This window comes from Hemicordylus capensis, chromosome 4 (assembly GCF_027244095.1).
Source record: "Hemicordylus capensis ecotype Gifberg chromosome 4, rHemCap1.1.pri, whole genome shotgun sequence".
NCBI lineage: Eukaryota > Metazoa > Chordata > Lepidosauria > Squamata > Cordylidae > Hemicordylus > Hemicordylus capensis.
Window position 1 is genome coordinate 266,505,990 of NC_069660.1, and position 26,692 is coordinate 266,532,681.

The following is a 26,692-nucleotide window of genomic DNA, read 5'->3' on the forward strand; positions in this document are numbered from 1 at the left end:
TTTGGATGAACGGCTGCCCTACATGTGGTAAAGGGATGTGGCAGGAGGGCATCCAGACATCAGCAGAAGACATCACAAGTAACACTTATTGTTGAGAAAGAACAGGTTGCTTACCTGTAACTTATGATCTGCAGGTGATCTGTTGTCAGTCATGAGAAATGGGTTACTGCGGACCTTCCGGATGGATTAATTAGCTCCTCTCTGGCTCCCTTCCCTGCTGTGCACGTGCTCAGTGCCTTCCTTTTCCCAGCAGTCAGGTGCCATTTTTATTCAGTTTCTTGTAGAGTGCCTGATGCTCAGACGAACTCAGAAATGTCCAATAAACTGTCCAAACAGGTAGGTTATCTTCACCTTTTACAAAGCTGCAGTGGGGAGGCACAGGTGGGTCTCATGACTGACAACGGATCACCTGCAGATCATAAGTTACAGGTAAGCAACCTGTTTATCTGGAAGTGATCCGCTGTCATCATGAGAAATGGGTGACTAACCAGCTTCTCCCCCTTTGGTGGAGGGTGCAGCCATTCTACCCACTACTCCAGAACTCTCTTCAGTACCTCTCTTCCAAGATTAGTTTCTGAAGCCATACACAAGTCTATGGCATAGTGCTTTTTGAAAGGCAGATGTGTAGTCCAGGTAGCAGCTACACACTACACACAGCTACACAAGTCCATGAAACAGTGCAGAAAGGTATGCAGCAGAAGTCGCATATGCTCTTGTGGAGTGTGTTTTCACCACCTCTGGTGGTTGTTGGTTCTGTAACTTGTAAGCCAAGAATATGAACTCTACCAAGCAATGAGAGAGCCTCTGTCTCGAAACAGACATGCCTTTGTTCTTGCCTTTAAACGATACAAGCATCTTTGTACGGCAAAAGCCCTTCGTCTTTTGTAGGAAATAGAGAAGGCATCGACTGACATCTAACAAATGTAAAGCTCGCTCTAGTCGTGTTTCAGGCTCCTGAAAGAACAATGGAAGTACGATGTTTTGATTCAAGTGGAAGTTGGTCACCACTTTCTGTAAGAAAGATGGATCAGTATGCTTAACCATCTTGTTGGGGAAGAATTGTATATACGGTGCATCTGCCCATAAAGCTGCCAGTTCACTCAAACGACAGGCAGTAGTTGTGGTGATCAGAAATGCGGTCTTGAGCGTCAAATATCACAAACTCGCTTTATGAAGCAGCTCAAAGGGAGGTTCCATTAGCAAGGCCAGCACTAGGGACAGAGTCCACTGTTCAGCTGGGTGGTGTATAGGAGGGTAAAGGTTATTGATGCCACGTAAAACTTCTTGCAGAGAGGATGAGAGAAGGCAGTCCTGCCCTGCGAACACTTGTGCTTAGCTGAAATAGCAGCAAGGTGTACTTGTAAGGACATGTTCGCCAGTACAGATTCCTTCAGGTTAATATTAGTAAGCTATAGCAGGACCTGATCCATAGAAGCTCTGAACAGGTCAAATCCATGGTCCTTTGCATAACAGGTGAAACGTTTCCACTTGCTAGTGCAACTTTTCCTTGTTGAGGGCCTACGGCTGTTCAACCAGATTCTCTTCAGTAGCTGACCCTCCACACCATCAGCTGTAGTGTCCACAGGGCTGGCTGCAATATCTGCCCTTCATCTCCTGTCAGCAGATCGGAACTGAGAGATAGATGGCAGTAGGCGTTCCCCATCAGTCTGAGTAGCAACACAAACCATGGCTAGCGGGGCCACCATGGCGTCACCAAGATTGCTTTTGCATTGTCTTGTATCAACTTGCCCACTACCTTGTTGAGTAGGGGCAGTGAAGGGAACATTTATAGCAGGCCTATGTCCCCGTTGTACTGAAAGGCATCCCCTAGAGACATGTGCCCAACGCCTGCTCTGGAAAAGAACCGTGGAAACTTCTCCAATGCAAATATATCCACCTGAGGGATACCCCACCGGGTGGTCAGACGGTCCAGACACACTTGCTTGAGCTACCATTTGTGATGTTGATTTTCGAATGTCCTGCTCAAGTTGCCCACTAAGATGTTCTCCACTCCCTTGATGTGGATGGCAATCAGAAATACATTTCGGGATATGCACCAATTCCAGAGTTGTGTGCTTTGAGCACATAGTGAATGTGAAACTGTGCCTCCCCAACGATTGACATAGGCGATCGCCATAGTATTGTCCATTTGCAGTTGTACAACGGAGTCCTGTATCAGTGGCACAAAGGACTTCAAAGCCAGAAACACTGCCATCAGTTCTAGAAAGTTGATGTGCATCCTTTGCTGCTGCACCATCCACAAGCCTTGAGCTTGGTGACTTCCACAATGCACCCCCACCCCCACCCCAACAGAGAGACATCTGTTGTGACCCATTTTGTTGGAGTTGGAGGTTCAAAAGGTAGGAAGATCGTCCTGCACTTTCCATCACTGCAAAGATTTTAGCACAGGAAGGGAAATGTCCAGCAGCATCCACTGACTGTTGATGTTTGGACAGAACGACTGCAGAAACCATAGCTGTAGTTGCCGCATACGCAGGCAAGTATGGAGGACAGTCACCTTGCATGAGGCCATCAGACCAAGCAATTGGACCTGCACAGCTAGCTGTCATGGTTGGCCTTCAAATGCCTCCACTAGAGTGCAAATATGAAGGTACCAATCCTTTGGTAGGTACACCCTCTTTGTCTACATATCCAATAGTGTTGCAATGTCGTCTATTGTTTTTGTTGGTCACAGTTTCGACTTGGCCCAATTGACCTGGACTCCCAAGTCCTCCAACATTCGCAAGACATACTGGATCTGAGACTCCAAATCTGACCTGTCTTGGTGCACCAGGAGCCACTCGTCAAGGCAAAGGAACACGATGACACCTTGTGTTCGCAGGTGAGTCACAATTTCTGAAATACATTTGGTAAACACCCTCGGTACCATAGACAAGGCGAAGGACAGGACCCTGTACTGGAATACTGAAGTTCTTACTGCAAACCTCAAGTACTTCCAGTGGTTGTGCTGAATTTAGATATGAAAATACATGTCTTTGAGATCTAACGTAGCAAGCCACTCCTCCTTGGCGAGGAGTGGAAGAATTCCTTGCAGTGTTGTCATACAGAATTTGTGCGTATTAATGAATTGATTGAGGCCTTGGAGATCCATAATCGTCTTGTTTCAGGATGAGGAAATAATGTGAAGAGAATCCCTTCAGCCAGTCCATCCACTGCACTGGCACTATCACTCCCTTCTCCAACAAAATTTGTATTTATTCCAACAAGGCCAGAGTTGGGGTAGTGATTTTCATGCCCTTGAAACCTGGCAAAGTTCTGAATTTGATTGCATAACCAGTGTCGATAATTCTTAGGACCCACTGGTCTGATGTTATCTGGTGCCATGCTGAAGCATAGTCTTATGATACTGGGCGGCAAAGAAGTTGTTATTGAGGGCATGCCACTGACAGCCAGTACACTGGTGTTTAAAGTCTCGGCAGGCAATGATGGATGATCTGGGGAATCAAAGGGACTGCTTGGCCATGTCCTTCCCAGGATGGGTGCCCTGATTTTTATTCTTTTGGCCATATCCCTTTTTTCTGGTACGGCTTATATATTGCTTCTTAATGTCTTTTCGGTCTTGGTACTCGAAGCAAGACCGCTGCCAACTGTAGTTATGGTACCGAGAAGAGCCTTGAGTCACTGAGGAAGAGGACATAAAGCTCTTAGCCACAAATTTAGACTTACTCTCCATGTGTTTCAGTATAGGGGCGGAGGTTTGCAGGATCTCCCATGCTGCCTTAGCGGCTTTCGTAATCACAGGCAACATGGGCAAAGTGATAGGTTGCATGGACTGCACAGTGACCATCATTTTGTAGACGGGGTCTTCCAAGTCGGCAGCTGGACGCTTGATCTCCAGACGCAGTAACTCCATTTGTTATATCATGTTAGTATAGGACTAACACTCCTCATTAGGTGAGGTGGACGGTTTTGGGGGCACATCTGAAGGTGGATCAGAAGGATGCCCAGGGACCCCACTCCCATCAACTGTGTCCAGGTCAGACGGATCAGAGGAGTCATAAGAGCCATTGGTATATGAGGTTCCTCGAACAGGTGCAAGGTCATCTGCCAGTCTCAAAGGGGGAAGCGGCTGCAGACCATCCCCAACAGGTGCAGGCGGATGTTACAGCACAGAAGGTGCTGAAGGTGCCACAGGCGCCACCAGTACCTCTACTGGAACAGGTGTTGTCTGAACTTCCTGGTTAATACTCACAGCAACACAGGAGTAGGCCGAGGTGGCTTTGAGAGGAGAGCTGGTCTTGTGGCAGCAAGCATGACTTGTCTCCTTAGCTAAGCACGGTCCACCCTGGTTGCATATGAATGGGAGACCAGAAGTGTGAGCACTGTAAGAGATAGAGCCACTCTGAGAAGAGCAGAAAGTTTCAAGTTCCCTCTCTGGCTTCTCCAAGATAGGGCTGAGAGAGATTCCTGCCTGCAACCTTGGAGAAGCTGCTGCTTATACTGAGCTAGATAGACCAATGGTCTGACTCCATATATGGCAGCTTCCTATGTTCCTATGTGGCAAACATGCTGAAGACTGAGAAGGAAGGACACGGTGTTGAACAGGTCCAACCAACTCTTGCAACTTGGTTCTGTAGTAGACACTGAGCTTTCCACAATTGAGACTCTGAAAAATCTAGTTGCATAGCTGGAGAAAAAGTATGCCGGAATCCGCACGCATGCAGAGGGTCCCTTTGTGGCACAAAAGCAGAAGTGGGCTTCCACAATGTTGCAGCAGTAGTTGCTAGCAGTGTGACCATCATGGTAGGAGGTTGCACAGGCTGGAACAACGATAGACTGGGTCTAGTCATGGAAATGCCAAATGATGACATAGAGAGGATCTTAGGAGCTGGGTCTTCTTCGGCATCCACATCAACATCCAGACCACCACTTAGAAAGCCCTGGGGTTGAGCCAGAAGGAGTGCTTGTAGAAGAATCCAACATGCTCATGAGGGACTTAGCTATGCTCTGGTCCAAAAAAGTGTCATCATTCATATCAAACAACAGAAAAGGAGATCTCACAGGCTTCTGTGCTGGAGAGAAAGACAAGGGCTTGTAAGAATGTGGTGCCACAGTTACTAATGGTGAACTCAGAACATTCCACAGTAAATTCCCAGACTCTGTATCGACCGTCGCGACTGACACGGTGGGCATCGTGAGGTAGAAGTCGAGGTTGGCAATAACGTTGATGTTGCCGGCTGCAATGGAAGCTTGGTAGAGCCTACGGAAATCCTCAGTGTTGAAGGCTTCAGTACCGAAGAACTTATCGAGGTCAATTATTATTTGAATAAATGATGATGATGATGATGATGATGCCCCCAGTGAGGCACTACCTTGGCGTGGTTGTGGGGCGTGTGTGCTCTGAGGAAGGTGAGAGCTATGCCAGAGGTCCAACCATACTGGACAGGTCTCACCAGAGGAGCCAGACAAAGAGTGCCTCTCCCATTAGGGGTGTGCATGGAACCGCGGTCCGGCACTGGGGTGGGGGGTTCCACACAAAACAGGGGGGGCTTTACTCACCCCTTCCATTAAACTGCCGTATTTTTTCTAGTAATCCGGCGGCAGGGTGCCGCCCGCTTCAATCTCCTCTCGGTGGTCCTCTTATCCATAATCGGGGCGGCAGGATCGCTCCCAGTCCCTGCCGCCCCTTCAAGCTGTCCCCCTTGGCTGGCGGCCGCCCCCCGAAGCTTCCCAGAGGTCCCCCGCCGCCCCCTTCTTTCGAAATCTGCCCCCATTATAAAGAGGACAGCAGTAGAACTCCCTGCTGTCCCCTTCCCCCTTGCCGGCTAGGCTGCAAATGGCTTCTAGGAAGCCTTTCGCGCGCCTGCGCGAAAGGCTTCCTAGAAGCCATTTGCAGCCTAGCCGGCAAGGCAAGCAGACGGCAGGGAGCTCTCCCGCCGCCCGCTCGCTAAAGTAAAGTATGCGCTTACTTTACTTTAGCGAGCGGGCGGCGGGAGAACTCCCTGCCGTTCGCTTGCCTTGCCGGCTAGGCTGCAAAAGGCTTCCTAGAAGCCATTTGCAGCCTAGCCGGCAAGGGGGAAGGGGACAGCAGGGAGTTCTCCTGCCGTCCTCTTTATAATGGGGGCAGATTTCGAAAGAAGGGGGCGGCAGGGGACCTCTGGGAAGCTTCAGGGGCGGCCGCCAGACGAGGGGGACAGCTTGAAGGGGCGGCAGGGACTGGGAGCGATCCTGCTGCCCCGATTATGGATAAGAGGACCACCGAGAGGAGACTGAAGCGGGCAGCACCCTGCCGCCGGATTACTAGAAAAAATACGGCAGTTTAATGGAAGGGGTGAGTAAAGCCCCCCCTGTTTTGTGTGGAACCCCCCACCCGAACCAAAACCACCCCGTGCCCGGACAGGTCTGGAGGCCTTTAGAATGGCCTCCGAACCGGTCCGTGCACATGACTATCTCCCATCAACAATATGGTGAGACGTAACTTTAATAAATCTATACCGGATTGGTCTTCGCCCAGATCAACAAGGACCACGCCAGGTGCTGGAGTCCCTGGACATCTGGTGGCAAGTGGGCAACAGGACTCAGGATCTTCAGTTGAGCAACCAGGTCTGGAGACTGCAAAGTTACTGGAAGAAACGTCGCTTAACCGAAAAAAATGTACGAAAAATGCCAACAAGGAAATAATGATCTGCTATTACAAGTCTAGTCCAACTAGAAGAGGTTATTTTAAAAGAATGTACCAAATTTGGAAAGAGAAGCATCCAGATACAGAAATAACAGAACAAAGGCTAGCAGACCAGAGAAGATACATAATAAGAAATAAAGTATTCACAGGAGTTGAGCTGGAAGAACTGCAAAGAGCAACACAGGCTCAAGATATGGAAGAATTACCACCAACTGAAGCAGTTGCTCAGGCGCAGGTGGAGGAGGTGTTGGAAATCGACGATGCCACTGTTGCTGAACTGTTTCAGCACCACCAGCCAGTTACAAAAAGCAACTTTACTGGGAACAGCCTATATTCTGCGACGATATCTATAACAACAGCAACAACATTGACAATAAAATTCTGGCATCCCAGGTCCTTGGGAAGGACTCGATGTCTGGATAAAACAAACCAGTCAATAACACCTGTCTGACTGTGTAAACAAGAAATAATAATGATGCATCCTGATGAACTGTCAAAGGCGAGGGAGTCCTCTGTCTCGATGGGTGTGGTATCTTCGACTTGTGCTTCTTTGGTGGCGGAGACTCAGTATCTGAAGACACACGATTAACACTTGTGTTTCTTATGCCCAGCATTGGAACTCCTAGGTTTCTTAAAGACAATCCCTTCAAGATCATCTGCCAGGGTTTTCGACTGTGCACACATAGACCCTGACTCTGACATCGAAGCTGTTGATGTCGATTTTAGTGCCGAGCCCATAGACATCAGTCCCGATGTCAACTCCAGTCTTGGCATTGGCAAAAAAATGTCACCCTGAGGCGCTACGATCAATTCTTCAAAGTTTGTTTTGAAAATGAACTGCAAATCCTACAGGCGGTAGGAACAGGCTGTTCACCCAAGCATAGCAAACAAAGGTCACGCTCATCCGTAGAAGGCAATTTCACTCTACACTGAGAGCAATATTCAAAGGTAGTCTTTTTTCTATCCATTCCCTCCATTCTAACGGCAAAGCCGAAAGAAGTCCAAGCAACCAAGTCCGACATCCAGAAAAGAGTAGTCAACTTAGTGTCTGTAGATTAATAAACACAGTCAATTTTTTCCGAAATAAAGCTTTTTATTTCTACTGAGGAGCAACAACCCACAGGTCTCAACGGATCAGGTGGTCCGAAAAATGGTGTTCGACTGCTGGGAAAAGGAAGGCACTGAGCATGTGCTCGGCAGGGAGGGGCACCAGAGAGGAGCTAATTAATCCATCTGGAAGGTCCCTGCTCAGGTACAGTAATCCATTTCTCATCATGACAATGGATCACTTCCAGATCTGTAACTAAAACTGTAATTATAAACATGTGGTGTAAAAGTCCAAAATTCATAGAATTCTAATTCAAAGTTTTGCAACTCATATAAATGTTGACTAGAAATACCTGAAATTCTATAAGTTACTGAATGGTTTCGAGAAAATCAATATCAAAACAAAAATTATTTCAAGTTGAATGTCAACAGTTATTAAATCCTGCAAGTCTGATAATTTGAAATTGATTCAGGGATGAATGTTAAAGTATTAGAAATAGCGAAACACTGGAATATTGCGGGGTGGAGAGTGGAGATAATTATTCACTTTTGAGGAGGAAGAGGAAGAAATAAAGAGCGTATGTACTTTGTGTTAAAAACAACAAGGCAAGCTTCTAAGGTAGACATGGGCAAGCCCCAGGGTTGCTTCATGTTAAAAAAACACAAAATCTTTTTCTCATAACACAGGACCCATACAGATGATACCTCCCTGGCCTGTGTGATTAAAAAGGGAATGTGCCAAGTGAGCACCCTTCACAACACCTTGACACCCCCCCCCCAGTGCGTCTTTTTATTGCAGGCATGAATTGTTCAGCCAAACAACCTTCTACACAGACTCCAAATAATAGTTCAAACTATTTGGAGCACATGTAGAGCTGCCATTCAGAGAAACAGCCCTCCCTGCTCTGATAAAGAGCATGATTGGAGAGTGCTGGGACATCTATGGCACACACTATAAAAGCAGGTTGCTCACCTGTAACTTATGATTGGGTAGTGATCTGTTGACATCGATTAGAAAGGGTTCTGTGCCTGCACAGATGCCTCTCAGTGGAGTACCAAAGCTCCTCTCGCCCCACCTCACGTGACTACGTGACTATTTAAGGCGGGAGGGAGCGCCAGCACTTCAACGCCAGAGCAGTCGAACATCTTTGGAGCATTAGGTGAGTTCTACGAAGAAGACTTGAGCACTACTGCAGAGCGGAGGTTCGGGAGGGTCTAATGGAAGTCAACAGATCACTATCAGATCAGTTACAGGTGAGCAACCTGTTTATCTGGGGCGTGATCCATTGAATCATTTAGAGGCTTCCACGCAGGCACAAAACTCATTCTAATGGATTCAACAGATCACACCCCAGATCATTGTGCTCTCAGGACATCCCCCTTTTAATTGTGTGGGTTGGGCTGGGGAAGTATTGTCTGAACAGGCCTACAGTGTATAAACCTTACTATATTAATTTGAGGTGCAGCTATGACATTCATGAGCAACATCGTAAACTGCTTCTAACATTCTTTAAAAGCAAACAATTATGCAGCATTCATTATTCAAAGTAATATTTATAGTAAAATCTACAAATATTCAGATTTGAAAACTTGTCTTTTAATTGGTTTGGCTTAAGTGCTAGAGAGCAGAACCACCACTCTGTTCATTCCTGGAAAGAAATATGGAGAAGATACTGATCAGCAAGTTACTCTTCCAATTGATACCAGTTTTTGGTCATTTATTGATATGGATTCTTCTTCCAGAAAGCATGTTCAAAAGGGTAATACTCTAATTGGCCAGATGGTAAGTCATATGTATAGTAAAAACGGCACAGTAACAGTAATGAAAAACACTTATTTTAGAATGACAGTATTGATCTGCAAAATTGGCAGCCATTTTCTAAAACGTGCTTTCCCCCCCTAGAAACCTATTTTTAATCAGTTTGGGTGGCCTCTACAATATTAAAATAAGGTCAAGTATAGTAAATAATTACATACTTATCAGTGGATAAAGTTTAAAAATATTTCAGGGAAGTTCTTCTAAGTCAAACACTGAACTTTATATGTTTCATCAACATCGTTTTTATTTGAAGCCATGTGCTTAAGTTCTATCCTGTAATAACTGCATTTATTTTTATTTTGACTAGGACTTAAGTTCAGTTTCTGCTAACCTTATAGATGCTTTTGGGCTTCTGATACACTGCAATGAATTATCACCTTCTGATCCAGTTCCTCCTGTTGTGGAACGCATTTTAAAGAAAGCTATTGACCCTGAAGAGGCAGCTTATGCTACTTCCCAACGGATTGGAACACAAGATTATGAGGAGGTAGCTATACATTAGGAGCAATAGCATGCTGTTCCAATAATTGTACCTCAGAATATAGTTTCTTAAGATGTGCCTCATACGGATTTGATATTCTGTTTGAACAGGTATAACAAACTGTCTTAGTTTTATAAATTTAATGTTTTCCAAGGAGGCACATGGAATTGCTAGGTTACCTCTCCCAAACCCAGTGTTATCTGTATTTTGACCAAACAAGGTTGTAGAGTGTAATTCAGCCTTGTTCTGCTCTTTATGAAATCCAAAGAAGCATGTACATCCTATGCATAGGATGGGGAGGGGGGAAAAAGATCCATTACCCTATATTTTTATAATGCTAAGAAGGCCAACTCTGGCTTCACAACCCAATCATAGAAGAGTGAGCAGGAAACAATTGACTAACGAGGCAGGGGGCGGGACTGATCTTATGTCTTTAAGGGTGTCAGGGAAGAATCTCCAAAGGGGAGTGTGAGTGGGTGGGCCTGGATGGCTTTAAGAGGGGTTTAGAGAAATTCATGGAAGACAGGTCTATCAATGGCTACTATTCTGAGGGCTATAGGCCACCTCCAGCCTCAGAGGCAAGAGACCTCTAAATACCAGTTGCAGGGGAGTAACAGTAGGAGAGAGAGGGCATGCCTCCAGCTCTTGCCTATGGACTTCCCAGAGGCATATGGTGGGCCACTGTGCGAAACAGGATATTGGACTAGCCAGGCCTTGGGCCTGATCCAGCAGGGCTTTTCTTACATACTTAACTTACCCATGGACCAGGATAGTAAATATTTGCCAGTTGGCCAGCTACTGGCAATATTCTATAATTAGCTCATCACATCACAGGCAAATGAAGCCTTTCAAAAATTCTTCTCAAATATATCACTAATTTGCATTTATCCAGCTATTTGCAATTATTTTGCATATAGAGCAGCTTTTACTCAGATTTTAAACTTTTAAAAGAGCTTTTTAAAATGTTTTAACATGATGAATTGACAAATCCATTAAAATAACTAACATATTTTTCTTGACCACAGAATTTCTGATGATTGAAATTGTTTATACTGTCATTTTAGTTCATTGCTTTTTCTAAGAATTTGCATGTGGAGCTTGGTTCAGAAGCAGAAAGACTGATTAATGGTTACTACCTAGCAAGTCGCAGAGTCAGAAAACATTCCGTTTATGGATCAACTCTCTCAACAGCTGCACTGAAAATCCTGTGGGTTTTTATTTGCATATTAAGTTTGTGTGCCTAAAATGTTCAAATTCAATTAGAAAATATATTCAGTCTGTAGAAATATTTCACAAAAGCTGTGAAAAATCTCATAAACCTACTACTCCCAAGCTCTTTACCAAAGAATGGACAAAGGGCAAATTATTCTCCAATCACCATATTTCTTATGTAAAGTTGTGCAGTTAGTCAGTGTAGACTCCTGGTGATCACAGAGCCATGTGGTTTTCTTTGGCGGGATACAGGAGTTTACCATAGGCAACATCTCATACTGTGTGGGAGATGGCATTCAGCATTTTCCTTATCGCTGCTGCACAATATAGATGTTTTCCATAGTTTGGGAAACGAACCAGCAACCTCATGCTCAGGATATATACTTGGATCCACCTTTGGCCTCATTTGAAAGAGTCAGTTCGTATGTTCCAATCACTTGTGGAGAAGAAATTTTTGCATTTCCTAGGCAAGGATGCAGAAGACTCAGAGGAGCTGTGATTTAACAAAGACTTCTGATTGTAGAGTCCTTATTTCCTAAACTAACCAAAGTATACATTTTAAAGAAGTATGAGCTTCTTCCCAACCCAGCCAAAGCTTGTACCGATTTTGGTATAAGCTTTGGCTAGACAGGAAGAAAAAAAAATCTACATTTCTATTAGCAAGATACAGGCAGATATGCCTCTTTTTTATCTTGAATACAGGAAGGACTTGCCTGCACACTATGGCTTGGTTGACATAGTTTGAATCTAGGTTTAATGTTGGTTACCAACTTTAGCACAATTGTGTGAACCTATGTCAAGGAGCTACAAATAGACCATTAATATGTAATGTTTTGTTGACAAGTCTAATTTAGAGACAACTTTATATCTTAGGGTTTCACTGTCTGAAGCACATGCCAAGTTGAGTTTAAGAACAAAAGTACTTGAAGAAGATGTTTTGATTGCTGTCTTATTATTTGAATCCTCTCTCACCTTAAAACACGGTAAAACTTACATTAACCGAATTTGTCATGTTACTAAATCCAAATCAAGCATTTGAAAGTTTAAGATCCTCAACTACTGAGGATTGTAAACTTTGCTGAGAAGTGCAGCCCCACAAAAACCAAGTAGTCGATAGCCCTCCTCCTCCTCCTCCTCCTCAGGTTTCTGTTTATGTCGAGCAGTGTTCCCTCTAACGGATTCCCAGACATTGTTGACTACAACTCCCATAATCCCCAGCTAAAGGCCATTGCAGCTAGGGATGCTGGCAGTTGTAGTGAACATCTGGGAATCCCTCTTAGGGGGAACACTGGTCCAGAGCAATACATTACATGGATTACATTTCTATTCTTTCCTATTCCTTAGGATATGTCCAGAGCAATACTAGTGCAAGGCAGATTCCACAGTTTTATTTCTCACTCTCATCCCTGCAGCCCCCAGAACTGCCCCAAAAGCCATTTGAGGGACCCTCAGCAATGGCATTGGATGCAGCAGTGGGGCTGCAGGGAATGGATACCCCAGAAACATCTTCTGCTAGCAGAGCTACCACTAAACAAGATGTCTCCAAGTTTTGTCCCCCTGTAGCCACTGGCACCACATCCCATGCCAATGGTCCTTGACCCTCAGGAATAGCTTTTCTAGCAGCTCTGGGGACTATAGGGAGGGTAGGAACCTGCCTGCACAACTCTAGCTTGCCAATTCCTCTTTCTTCCTGCTGCAGCCTCCCATGTTATCCTGCTCTGGAGAGTTCCTCCAACTCTCAGGAGATTTTCAGGGGATGCAGGGGACTGTAGAGAGGCAGGAAATCTCCATCAGCAGAATGGAAGTCCATGTGTGTAGACTTTAATGTATTTTCTCATATTTAGATATTTTAAATCTAGTTACTGTTAGGAACAGTTCATATAGTAAATCTGAAATACACACATACAAGCTGCTTTTTAAAAACTCTCACAAAAATCAAGACCCTACCATTCAGCCTCAAAAGATGTTTCTCTTTAAGTGAGAAAGAAAAACATTATTCAAGTGTGATCTTCTGTTTCTGCAAGGAAAAAATCTGACCTCTTGCATGCCAGACCAGATTTGATTTGGGAATATACATATGGGTAAGGTTTAACTGGAGCCACTTTTAAGCATGTCTTTACTAAAAAGCAAACAACAGTTTTGCATACTAGTAGTATATTAGGAGTTCACATGTAAAAAATATTTGCAAGATATAGGAACTTGCTGCCCCACTGCTACTTTTTTGACTCACTTGATAAAGCCCATGTCTTTTCTACATCGGGTACTACCACTAGATGTGCATTTCAATATGAAAGTCTCACTGGATCTCAAGCTTCTATATAAAAATGCTCTTCATTCCATATGTAAATATTTTTGCAGTTATCCCATCTCTCAAGAGACATTATATAAACACTGTACTATTCTTTCATTTCCACACAGGTACTTCTATATTTTGCATAGCCCCAAATGCTATTTTCCCATTTGAACTTGTTAATGAGAACTCTCTAAATCAACGAGATGTTTACCTGATGCAGTGCCATCAACAGCTGATACAATTTATTACTACATATGGACCTTCAACACACGTTCTCAGTAGTGAAGATTAACATCAAAAAGTCTATCATGAGATGTTTTAAATAAAGAAGTTTCAAGTTTTCTAAGCATTACTGAGTCCAATTGTATACATTATACAACTGGAAATGTTAATACAATGCTTGATCACACAACTGTACTATTTATATTGTGTTGACTGTTGGTTTAAATCTTGTATTTCAGCAATAGCTATTTTCTTATTCTAGTAAGTGTCAGACATGCCTGGCAATGGTGCAGGAGAGTCCGTCCAAATGGCATGCCAGCAGTCAGATGGAGCTGGGCAGCAGTGCACATGCCACCTCTTTCCACTGGCAGTTGACTCCGCAGTACACAAGCCAATATTTAATACCAAATACTAGCTCTGTTTTTCTTGTTTAAGGAAATAACACAGCATTTGAAAATGTGTATATTTATTTTTCAGCAATTCCATTCAATATATAAAAATAAATACTCAAACCTATTTTTCTGCTATACTGTACATCAGAGTCTACCAAAAAGATAACCCACGCTATGATACAGAAACATGAAAAAAGTGAAGGAACATTAAGATGCTCAAGTTCTGCAGGTTCCCTGATTCCCAACTTAGTTGGTCTTCTGCATTACCTAAATTCACAAAATTCTTCACTAGAGTAAGAAAATCTAGAAATGGATTTTGATGTCAAAAGTCTGGTTTACACCAATGGTTAGACTAAAAATAATAATAATGATATTGTGGAGTGGGGGGAGGAGTTTCAATCTTTTTGAAAGGGGGTATACTAACATGATAAATGTCATGGCGAATTCCCTTATTTAGTGAATGTTCATGCAAGAACAAGAGGAACTTTGGGCAAGAGAAACAAAAAGGATCCAGACTAAATCAGTCATGACCCACTAACATTAGTGGGATGTAATCTAGTCAATTACATTCATTTCAATGATGCTTAGCCAGGATCCTGTCCACCAATTTATTTATTTTTGCATTTTAAATTTTTATTGGCTTTTACAATGGCTTTACATTCAAATTACATTCATTTCTACACATAAGTAAATATTGACTTCCCACGCTTCACAATAACTGTACATATAAACCACTGCTATAATAATTCAAAACATACCTACTCTACACTACTCGATTAGTCTGGATCCTGTCCATCAACTATGAATGACATAAATTTGACGGAGTGCAAAGGAGGCTAGTTTTGCCATGAAGCCACTGGTGATAAAATGCTTTGTGGGAAAGAATCCTGTTAGAAAATGTTTAAATTGAAAGGCTCTCAATAAAAGTTACAAATTAATTTTATATTGGTAAACTGTTGTTCTGTCAACAATCTTTTTGTCACCCTGCAAAGAAAAAAAGAACATCAAATGAAATGGCTGCCGTGCCAATTAGCATAGGCTGAGATATCAAACATCCATAAACACAAAGCAAAATATCTCATCGAGACTGATGCTTGCTTCCATCAGTTGTCATCTTTGTTCTCAACTGAGAGAAATGTACATATTTACATGTAAAGTAAACCTGTCTATGAATAGCATCTGAAAATCAAATTTTAAAATAAATGCAAGTTCTTTCAAGAATGGAAACAAATTCAAAGTCACCTTAAGTACTGAGCAATACAAAGTTCCAAGCATTATTGCCAACCCTCTTCAGCATTCAAACTGAATGGCCTGCCTAGAACTTCCCTACATAATAGTTTATTCTGACTTAATTTATAGATTTCAAGCTTTTTTTTTTAAAAGCCTCAATTTCTTCTTCATATGGTATTTGCATATCATTCCAGCTGAACATCTTATAAATGGAAGACAGGTTTCATTAACAACTACCTCAAATTCCAAGCAGCACTTTCAGTTGCAACAAGAAGAATCTGACAAGTCTTATTTCTGACTACATCTGAATTCAGCAAGGCACACAATCAAAGATTTCACTGCAAAGACAAAAATAGCAACATAATTTGAACATTTTGACAAACGACAAGTTACCTGGCCTATTTAAATCTTTACTGGCACCTCAGAATTAATAAATACACATCAATATGAATTCAGATGGGTAAACGGCAAGAAGAAATCATCATTGTGCCAGCAATACCATTTTGTTAAAAATATACAATCAATCTACTATTTTCTATATTAAAATATTTTGGTTTTTTAATAATTGCTTGCAGAGTAAGTACTACTGCTTATTTCTAAAGGCAAGAAACAAAGTATACTAAGTGAAAACCTCTCAATAACTTACCAAAAATTACTCCTGAACAAAAGGAATCAATTATTTAAAAAGTAACCATACATCTATGAAAATGTAATTTTAATGAAACAAATAATATTTGCTCTTGGTAACATAATAAAGCAACACTCACCATTATCTCTGCTTTAGGAGCAAATAGAACATCTTGAGGATTCTAAACAAACAGAAAATGAAACCTGGACATAATACTCCAGCTGACAAAATACTTGTTTAAAACAAATACATAAGTATTTAATTAATAAACCATCCTGGCTTATTCAGAATTTATTATTTTAAATACAATAATTACTTTCAACAAATGGCAAAAAATAAGCAATAATGCAGTAAAGAGGTTCTTAGTAGATGAGAATAAACTATTTCATGATTAAGAAATTCACTGCCAAATCCTTTGGAAACATATTAGGCAAGAGAATATTCCACATTTTCAGACTTTTATTCCTCTTTCCCCTTGAAGGAACAGTGTTAACTAAAGGTGAGGAGACCTGTTCAGAGCCACTGTAGGTGAAAACCACTAGAATCTCCAGAGTTTGATGACTGTAGACAACTTAACTCCACTTTCGTCCTGGAGTCTCCATGGCTAAACCCCATATGTATGTGTGTGTGCATTTGCTGGAAATTATTACTAGCAATGTCCTGGTCTGTTTGGTCTTGAGATTTCAAGAACTTTCATAGTTTGCATAACAGAAAAGAGGAGACCTGATTCTTTACAATACCCATAAAGCAGCGAAGAACGGTCAGATCATAAGATTACTGCTTAATAGCAACTTGAACCAATTCGCCATGAGAATATACTCAACCCTACAAAATTTGCCTCACACTTCAGAGCTAGAATATGCATTAGTGCTACTGTCTACAGGTGCATACAAATATACTGTTTGCAGCATGAGGTAATGGGTAGTATTGTGCCTATATTGGCCTTTTTGTGGTAAAAATACTCTAATCTGCTCTAAGGAACAATGCCTATTACTCTCAAATGCTGTTGCCATTATCTTTGAAGTGTAGCAGCAGATCACCGATTCCCATATACAACCAAAATTTTGTGCCCAATCTGGCTTACCATTCAAGATATGCATTGCTTGGGAAGTGCCTAGTAGTATTCTTCCTCCTCCATTCATCCTATTTACAAGACCCAAGCATTTGAGTTGAGACACATAATCCCATTCCTCCTCATAGGTTAGCAGCTACAAGTGCTATCAAAAACTAGGAAATCATTAGCACTTCATTCTTTGTCAGCTGGTCCACTAAAAGTGATTTATTTCATAAGACTGGAATTGATTTGTTCTTAGGAACCATAGTCTGGTCTTGATTTGTCCTGTTAGTAATTAAGACATATGCACATGAATATTTTTACAAATATTACATTTCTGTGAGGTAGAAAACATGTCACTTTTCTTAATGTATTTACATGTTTCCTTTAAAACAAGTGTTACATGCTTAAATCAGCTTTAAGAATTTTTTAAATAATTTTTGTTTGCTACAGGTTTTCTCAGTTGCACGTACTTAAATCATCAAGAAAACTAATATAAAGAATACTGTCTCTTGAGAGTTCATGGACCTTGCTGGTTGAAACAAACAATCAAGCTGAAACAAAAAATTCAGAAGCCACTGGACTAGTGTTATCTGATTTTTTTCAGATTTCAATGAATTTTGTTCTGGGTGGCAATATCAAGGCAATGTGTGTGCGCGTATATTCAGAATGGAGACTTCCTGATTAATCCTGAACATGATCTAAAATTAACTGAGCAGACATCAAAAACGTGTGAGGGTACACGCACATGCACACCTTAGAGGGGACATTGCACAGGACAAAGACTTGGTAACAGACTACTCCACTGGCAGTATCTGATGAAAAACTGCAGAATGACCTTCAAGCAGTTTAGCTAGTTCTTCAAAAAGTAAAAAATGAATAGTGCAAGAGTCGCTTTTCAATTTTTTCAGCAACTAATTTTGTCCCGTCATATCAATTGTCCTAATTTACTAACATTAATATAATAGTTTATTGTACAGTTTCACTGAACACAGAGAGTATTTATATTCTATTTCTAATTTATTAATTGAGAAGTACTGAATGGAGGATCTCTCTACAGAATCAGAAGATTCTGCAAAGAAATATCCTGCTTAGAAGCTTTTTAATCAATCCTATTTGACAAGCATGAAAGACGAACAAAGGTTAAAGATTACAGCTTCCACGGCTTTGGGACTACAGCTATTGAAGCAAAAATAACATATTCCCTATAGACTCCGTTCAAACTGAGAACTGAGTACATGATCTTCCTAGCACAATCAAGCCGAAGTCTCAATAAAATGGAAACCCCAGACTTAAATACATTGGTACACAGTGAAGAGGGCAGGGGTCAAGGCGATAGGATGACTCTCTAACCAATCTCCCCATTGACAAAGAGGCAATTTATCATTAGAACTGGGACATCCAGCTGGTGCTACTGATTTATGAAGACATCAGCAGCAGTAATGATCTTTAGCTATCTAATTCATCATCATTTAGACATCTTGGCAGACTGGAAATAACTCAAAATAATCAATACGGGAAGTAGATTTTTTGTATTGTGTTTTCAGCAGATCATTTAATTAAAACTTATATCAATATATATAAAATGGGAAATCTTACAATCCAAGAATAGGATTGGCCAGATACAGGTTTGTACAAGTGCACTGGTAGTATGGCAGTAGCCCTTTAAGATTTTAAAAAAACAACCTCTGCTTTTAGACAAATGCAAGGTCTAATAGACAGAAGCAGAAATTCTGCTGTGTTAACATAACTGGAGTTCAGCCAGCCAGAAAACAAAATGCCAATGTATCTACTGATTAATTACTGCTGGCACAGGATAGAAATGTAGAATTCTATAGGACTCCAGAACTATATAACTCCAAGAGTCAGTAGACCTATTCACATGTTATGTTCAACATTTGTACAAGTGTACAGTGTATCCTGGTATACATCTGTTTACAGGAACAGTTATTCATATGCTGTGTTAAACTCAGGTACAGCACTATACTTCCTACCTGCACCATGCATTTGAGAGGCCTGTACCCAGGTTCACTTTCAAAATGAATGCAGATAGAATCATTCACACAAAAAAGTACATGTGTACAGACATCTGAATACTTGTACAATATGCTGTCTGAATAGGGCTATAAAGATCTAAACCTGGATTTTGTCAATACCCTTCCTGTTTGTACAAAAGCCCCGCAACATCTGGAACCTAAGTCCTATCACCCAACTATCTACATTAAACTATCTATCTACTGTTAAAAGTGTACAATAAAAAAACTGCTAAGCAAATTACTTTTGATATATATCTGATAAAACTGCAATTCTCTTATAACTGAGCACTGCCTTTTATTTTACATACGTATAACCCAGTAAGACAACGGATTTAAAAAAATTCTCTATACTAGGGTGCATTATATTTATGTATACATGTATACTAATTGTCTACCTCTGTTCCCAAGTTATTGATGTAGTAAACACACTACTTTTAGTATCTGATAAAATCAAGCCTAATACTTGAATACCACACCCTAAATTTTGAGCACAAATATACACATTTTTTAAAAAACAGTTAAAGGCATCCTTTACTCCATTTTGTAGAAGTCTGAGCCAGATTATTTCAGTTTCTACACAAGGGGGAAAGGAGAAAGAGATAGAGGTCACTGGCCTGCACTGGGGGTGGGAGTGGGAGGAGCCCAGTCACTCAGAGAACAGGCCCCCTCCCCACTCTTTTCCAGTTTGGTTAGAAACCACAGTAGAACAATCCATGCCATGAGAGAGGAAAGCAGAGGGGAAGGAGGGACTGCCTCCCTCACTGGACTCTGCCTAAGAAGGAAATCCAATCACCAAGGCCATCATCTTCTCCATCGCATTTAGCTGCCATGTTGGAAAGCAGATCATAGGCACTTGCCTCTGTGACTGGGCTCTCCTGATAGGCAGAGCTAGCCCCACTCCCCCCATTTTTCTCCACTGAGGCTTGGACCCAGGCCATGGAAGAAAGAGGAGAGCGAGGGAGGCTGCCTTCACAACTGAGCTCTGCCTACATGGAGAGCCCAGATACGGAGGCAAGTGCATCTAACCTCTTTTCCTCCATGGTGGCTCAATGTTAAGGAGAAAAACAGTTTGCAGGGTGGGCGCTTGCCTTGGTGAATGGGTTTCCCCTGAAAGCAGAGCCCAGTCACAGAGGCACCCCCCCCCCACACACTATCCTCCATGGCTGCATCCCCACAAAAAGCTACCCCATCACCAGCCAACAACAAAACACCACTGATTAGAAGATTGTAACACGATTGTTTCAAAATGGTGTGTGCACACATGCCATTTATAGCAGGCTCATTGAATGAACAGTACTTACATAGCAGAGCCATCTTATGCATGCCTACTCAGAAGTAAGTAGGCTGGTTTTGGCTGGTGGTGGAAGTCAGAGCGCGCAGGAGGAGAACCCCCGCCTGGACGAGAGGCCGCCGTTGCTGATGTGGTAGGTCCCTTGCCGGGGGACCAGGAAGCCCGCTTCAAGCCTAATGCCCCCCTTTGTTGTTGTGTGTAGTCGGTGTATCCTGTCTAGCTGTTCATCTAGACTTCCACTGCATGCACTACACATGCAGATGGAATAATAATAATTCCCAACTGAGCTCTTTTCTACCAACAGTAGTGAGATGGTAGAATCAACTGTACCACTCAAGATTGCAGGCAGAACTATATCATTTTAAAACACTGCTTTCCATAGCTTTAAAAAGCCATTCCGTGTAAAACCAACTCTAGTGGTTGTAGCCCAGCCCAGTCAGCTCCCGGCTTTACTAGTTTTCTACCAGCATGGAAGTTTATTTTGTTGTTGCTTAAAGACACTACCTACCTGTGATCTGCAATAGCACAGTCCGCTCGGCCACTTCCTCAGTCCGTAACATGGTGTGGTGGCGTGATAAGAGCGCCATTCTGGCGGACTTGGGGCGGGGGTCAATCGCTCTTCTTCTCTCGGGCTAACCTAAAGCAGAGGAGAGGAAGAGAAGACAGACTTCGTCAGTATCACACGCACTGCGCGGAGCACCTGGGAGGATCAACAGGATAAGCACGCCACACACAACAACAACGGGGGGCATTAGGCTTGAAGCGGGCCTCCTGGTCCCCCGGCAAGGGACCCACCACGTCAGCAACGGGGGGTTCTCCTCCTGCGGGGCTCGACTTCCACCAGCAGCCAAGACCAGCCCCGGCTATTTAGAGACCGACCAGCCGCTCCGGGTCCGGGAGAAGGCCGAGGCGAGGCAACCAGACCGCCTCTAGAACGGCGGGGCCTCAGAGGAGCCTAGGCCACGAAGCCCCTCTCCCTCAGCCTATCGCACAAGGGTACCCCACAGGCAGGCGTACCTTTCTGCAGCTACAAGCTGGGAGAGCCGCTCGCGCGCTTTCTAGAGCGGCTTCCCGCCACGGCCGCGTGAGCGCCCAACGGCTGAGACAAGCCACGCGGGCCAGACAGGAACCGGAATGGGCCGTTCCTGGACCACGTGACGCCCGGACGACCCTTCCCCCCCCCCCGCTTTCTCTTCGGTTAGCCCGGCTTTTTCTGAACTCTATAGGCCCGCCCTCCCGACCATATAAAGCGTCTTTGAGGAACGTCTAGGAGCTGAACCGAAATAAAATAACTGTCTTCATGAAAAACTCGACCATTATGACAACAAGGGAGACCGCCCCCACGCGCTAAACCCAACTCCGGCAACGCGGACCGCCTTCTAACGCACCTATAGAGCTTATTCTCCTGCTGCAATAATGGCACGCCCTCTGGCGGTGCGGTGCGAAATCGCACTCAGGTTCTTCAGTGATTGGCGCGCGAAAGGTTGGCGCGCAGAGCTTCATGGAAATCGTAGTTCCCTGGCGAAAGGCACCGGCTTTGGGGAGGCGGTACCCACTGGGACTTTAGGTCCTAAAGCGGCTTTCGTTGATGACATCATCATTGAGACAGAAGGGAGGCAGAGCTGACCAAAGAAAATAACATGCTGGAGCAGGCTGTGTTGTTACGTAAAAAGTAGCATTGTCGTCGGGTCTCATACTAGTCAGTCCCAAGTATGGAGGCGGCGACCGGTCCAGAATCCAGATCCATCACCAGAGCCCAGGTGCAAGTATGGATCTAGATGATGCATCGCCAGGCCACATCCCAGGCAGAGCGATGCAGGAGAGTCGCCATCTGGAAACGGGGCATCACTCCGCAACGCCCGTGTTTTAGAATGTTCCTCAGGATCTCTCTGGACAGCCCCACGCGCTGACTGTTGCTTATGGCTAGGGCTGCACTCCTGTGCACGCTTACCTGGGAGTAAGGCCCTGAACGCAGTGGAACTTAACTTCCGAGCAAACATGCATAAGAGTTGCTGTATAAGCGGGTGTCTGTGCTCCGTGTGCATGCCAAAGTCAGAGCAGAAGGGTCCATTTATGCCAGAACAGCAGTCTTTTTGAGAAGTGAATGTGACCGATGCAGGGCACCTGGCTTATGCATTGCAATTTAAAAGCCTCATCAATTGTAATTTACAACACTCAACACAGGGCATGCTACAGCTTCAGAATTGCTCCTGTGTGGGTGGTGGCAAAGGGTGTCTGTTTCTGAAGAGGTTTAGATAAACATCTCGGGTATTGTAAACGAAAGAAGGACAAGTGGTGTTCTTCAAATATGTGGGTTTTTGAGAGCCCAAACAGCAATTGAACTCACAAGAATGTAAGGATGTAAAACAGGTATATGTGTGCAAATATGCATTAGCAGAAACATTTCAACACACAACTTAACATATTCCCTTCCCACCCCCCTCACCTGCTCAGGGAGACGACTGTGGGGAGACATGACAGAGGTCTATAAAATCATGCATGGTGTGGAGAAAGTGGATAGAGAGAAATTCTTCTCCCTCTCACATAACACTAGAACCAGGGGTCATCCCATGAAATTGATTGCAGGGAAATTTAGGACCAGCAAACGGAAGTAATTTTTCACACAATGCATAATCCACTTGTGGAATTCTCTGCCACAAGATGTGGTGACAGCCAACAACCTGAATGGCTTAAAGAAGGGCTTGGATAACTTCATGAAGTAGAGGTCTATCAATGGCTACTAGTCGGAGGGCTATAGGCCACCTCCAGCCTCAAAGACAGGATGCCTGAGTACCAGTTGCAGGGGAGTAACAGCAGGAGAGAGGGCATGCCCTCAACTCCTGCTGTAGGCTTCCAGTGGCATCTGGTGGGCCACTGTGTGAAACAGGATGCTGGACTAGATGGACCTTGGGCCTGATCCAGCAGGGCTGTTCTTACGTTCTTAAGACCAACCCACAGGAAAACATGCAAACCAGCAGCCTGTGTGCAGAGGTGGCCCCATTCACCCTGCCCCCCATGTCTGACATCAGATGCGGGGGGCGTGGTCTGGCTCCTGAACGGAGCTCCGCAGCTCCATTCAAGAGTATATGTCAGGCCAGCTGGCCATTTAACTCCCGAAGGAGCCGCATGGCCCTTTTGGGACCTAGTCTGGGGCTGGCACTGCATTTGCAGCGCCGTGAATGCAGCGCTGGCCATTTAACTCCTGAAGGGGCCACGCGGCAACAACAACAACGCTCTCTTGCCACCTCCTCCTCTGGGATGGGATTGGTTGGATAAAATAACCAGAGCAAGCAGCGGGAGCGCACACAGGAAACAGATCTGCAGGGACTGCGGAGAGGAGCCAATCCTATGTGAACTGTCCATTTAATCCCCCTAATTAAACATCTTCGAATCTGCTGCAAAGCAGATTCGCTCTTCAGATACCCTGTGGCATGAAGCCATGTGTAAAGAACTCCCTGGTCTCCGTTTGTTTCGCACTTCCCTTGTGCAATGCCATCATGTGTGCAAGCGCACAGGCATGCACTACTATGGCCAGGTGGAAGTGGTTCGGTGGGCTGCTTATGGCAAGACCTGACCCACCCAGTATTGCACAGCCGTACACATGAGGAGGAGATCAGGGTGGCCATGCATGCAGCCTACTCTCAGCGCCTGGCTGAGCACGTCGGGATGAGATTGTGTGGGCTGCGGGTGGCTGCAGCACTCAGCCACTGCCCTCTCCACAGTTGCGCTAGGCTGCCTGGCGTAGTGGACTGGCAGTGCGGTGTGGCCACCACCCTGAACATTTCAAAGAAGATTTGGGGTGTGGGGGGCCCAGATTTCTACCTGAAGGTTTGGCGGGGAGGGCGTCCCTGCTGCCTCTCCGCACATGTGCTGCTGTTCTTAAAACTCTGCTGCAGTGAGCAGTAGAGATGTGCACAAACCGGCACTCGGCCAGTTTGGTGGTGGGGGGTTACCTTTAAGGAGCATCTCCCTCACTGGCTCTGTCTGCAGTACTGCTGGTGCGGGGCAGCAGCTTACCTCCTTGCTGCCCCAGTCAGCATTGGACCAGAAGTGGCTGGTGCGCATGCACCTTAAAGGTAACCCCCCACCGCTGAACCAGCCCAAACTCTGGACCTCCAAACCCGTTTGTGCACATCCCTCGTGAGCAGCAGAGCTGGGAGCCCGAGGAAGAAGTCCTCCAGCATCCCTCAGTCTACCATGCCAGGAGCACGGTGTCTTGAGGGATTTCCCCAGAGCCAGATGTTCTTGCTGCCCTGTTCACTGTGCACTTGGGCTGCATGGGCGGAAGGATTCCAGAGCGATTCTGACACTTGGGTTGCCCAAGCCTGGGTTAGGCTGCTCTTGAGAACAGCCTTGAAAGGAGTCACTACAGTTCACAGCTGTAGTAACCCCCTCAGTCCTTTGTCTGACAATAAGTCCGTACACACAGCCAAAAATGCTTGCAAGGTGCAGAGCTGGTGGGGAGGCAGCCTCCTGCCTGCCTTCCTGCACACAATCTCCTTACCTTTCCAGACTCTGCTGCTTGCCCAAACCACGATCGGCGCCGTGGTGAGCAGAATCGGGCTTGATCCCAGCGCTTCACACAGGCAGCCCAGGCTTGGCTGCTCATGTGAAGAGACTCATGATCAACTGTCCAAGAAGGAAGGGGATTGTGCACATCCTTTTTTGTACCACTGGCTATTCCATTCCTTGCCCTTGAGATTCTGGTGCTGGTGTTCCTAATTTATAAGCACAGTAGGGGGAATAGGTCTGCACAGAGATTATTTGGCACTCACTGCATAAGACACAGAATCCCAATCCTGCTTCAATGCAAGTCTGTTAAACAGGCTTTTTTATTCGATCAGGCTGTATATTTCTGTTGAAGAGGCTATTACAAAATATTGTCAAAAATAAATAAATATAATTTATTATGGTTTACTATAACAAAACCTCAAATTTGATGTGTAACCATGTAAAAGGTTAGTAAAAATATAAACCATGTAAAAATTTGAAGTTTTGCTGCTGTCATCTGATTCAAAGATATGTAATTCACATACATTTTTTTAAAAATGTATATAAAACAGTCTGAATCTAGCTGATGCTTTACAACATTAAATAAAACAGATCCCTGCCAGCAAAGCAGACAAAGGGAGACATAAAATATAAATTAAAAATATATGTACATAAACAATACTGTATATTCAAAATATTCTGTGTAGTATGCTTTTGGCTCATATATACAGCTGTAATTACAATACTATACCCTTCAGTTAAATGTTTTCTGTGTTAATATATTCTCTGCCAATCACATTTGTTCCCTTAGAGACCACTTAGAACAGAGCCGTCTTTGTGAAAAGTAGAGACTGGGGGATAAAGTGTAAAATGAATAGAAAAATGAGATTAAAGTCATGACTAGTCCCACATTATGGATCAGTTGGATACAAGTACGTTATTTCATTTATGCCCATATGACAAAGATAATCATGAGCTACATATTACTAATCATGAGAGACATATTTTTAATGGGGGACAATTCAGAGAAGATTGAGGAATAAGACAGAACAATACCTACATAAAGGAGGTAACCATGCCATTATGCCTGGAAAGCCCATAGAAACAACAGGGACAGGGGCATAGTGAGATCCCTGGGGGATACCCCTGGGACAAAATCCTATTAAGGGGCCTTCCCATCACACACAAATTGTGTGCACGACCCCAGCACCACACCCCCTGCGCCTAACGTCAGATGCAAGGGCTGGGGCAAGAAAATCTTGCCATCCCTGTCCCACTGCTGCTATTTGTGTTGGCCAGGGTGGGGGGAAGCTGAGTGGGGTGGGTGGGTGCTGTGGCCGGCAGGCTGGCCTCTCCACCCGAACCGCGCACCTGCACATTTCGGATATGGAGTCGCATGCCCGTAACATCACGGGCATGTGATGTCTATATCCAAACTGCACAGGCGTGCAGTTCGGATGGAGAGGCCGGCAGAGAGGCCACTCGGCCGGCCACCCCACCCCCCAGGCCAACATAAATAGGGGCAGAGGTGACAGCCACACAGCTCAGCTGGAGAGGCCGGAGGAGAAGCTGACCGGCGACAGCGGCTGCCGCCGTGTGGCCAGGGGTGACCTGCTTGGGGGCCCCGTAAAGGCCCTCTGGGCCTAGGGACATTTGTCCATGTAGCACCCATGAATAGGGAATATGCTGAGACCCACAGAAATGCAGGGAATATGCTGGGACGACATGGCAGGAGCACTTTTTCAGTTTTGGGTAGTGAGGGAAAGATTTAGATACCTGCTCTTGGATACACTCAACATGAAACTGCAAATAAATGTATGTTAAGAGCATTTGATAAAGTTGTTTTTTTATAG

At 44.2% G+C, this 26,692-nt stretch overlaps 1 protein-coding gene, 1 long non-coding RNA gene and 1 other non-coding gene across 10 annotated transcripts in view; 1 reads left to right on the forward strand and 2 right to left on the reverse strand.

The window, feature by feature from the left end:
- The window catches only part of MCMDC2 (minichromosome maintenance domain containing 2), a 33,034-nt gene extending 19,190 nt beyond the window's left edge, over positions 1-13,844 (forward strand). For 7 of the 8 annotated variants that reach the window (XM_053243534.1, XM_053243536.1, XM_053243531.1 and 4 more), the window contains 5 exons: positions 9,307-9,473; positions 9,817-9,996; positions 11,055-11,197; positions 12,076-12,185; positions 13,621-13,844. In XM_053243534.1, the coding sequence (XP_053099509.1) occupies positions 9,307-9,473; positions 9,817-9,996; positions 11,055-11,197; positions 12,076-12,185; positions 13,621-13,787 (767 nt within the window). In that variant the 3' untranslated portion in view covers positions 13,788-13,844. The remainder of the gene's footprint in view (positions 1-9,306; positions 9,474-9,816; positions 9,997-11,054; positions 11,198-12,075; positions 12,186-13,620) is intronic. The other variant, XM_053243537.1, reaches the window with a different exon arrangement.
- A 322-nt stretch (positions 13,845-14,166) lies between these two features.
- On the reverse strand, positions 14,167-21,730 carry LOC128322388 (uncharacterized). Its single transcript, XR_008305685.1, has 5 exons — positions 21,366-21,730; positions 20,857-20,985; positions 16,107-16,148; positions 15,577-15,677; positions 14,167-15,093 (listed from the first exon to the last, which is right to left on the reverse strand). It is a non-coding gene; the product is annotated as an uncharacterized LOC128322388 (long non-coding RNA).
- Positions 15,752-15,833, reverse strand: LOC128325484 (small nucleolar RNA SNORD87). Its single transcript, XR_008307478.1, has one exon. It is a non-coding gene; the product is annotated as a small nucleolar RNA SNORD87 (small nucleolar RNA).
- Positions 21,731-26,692: the final 4,962 nt, after the last annotated feature.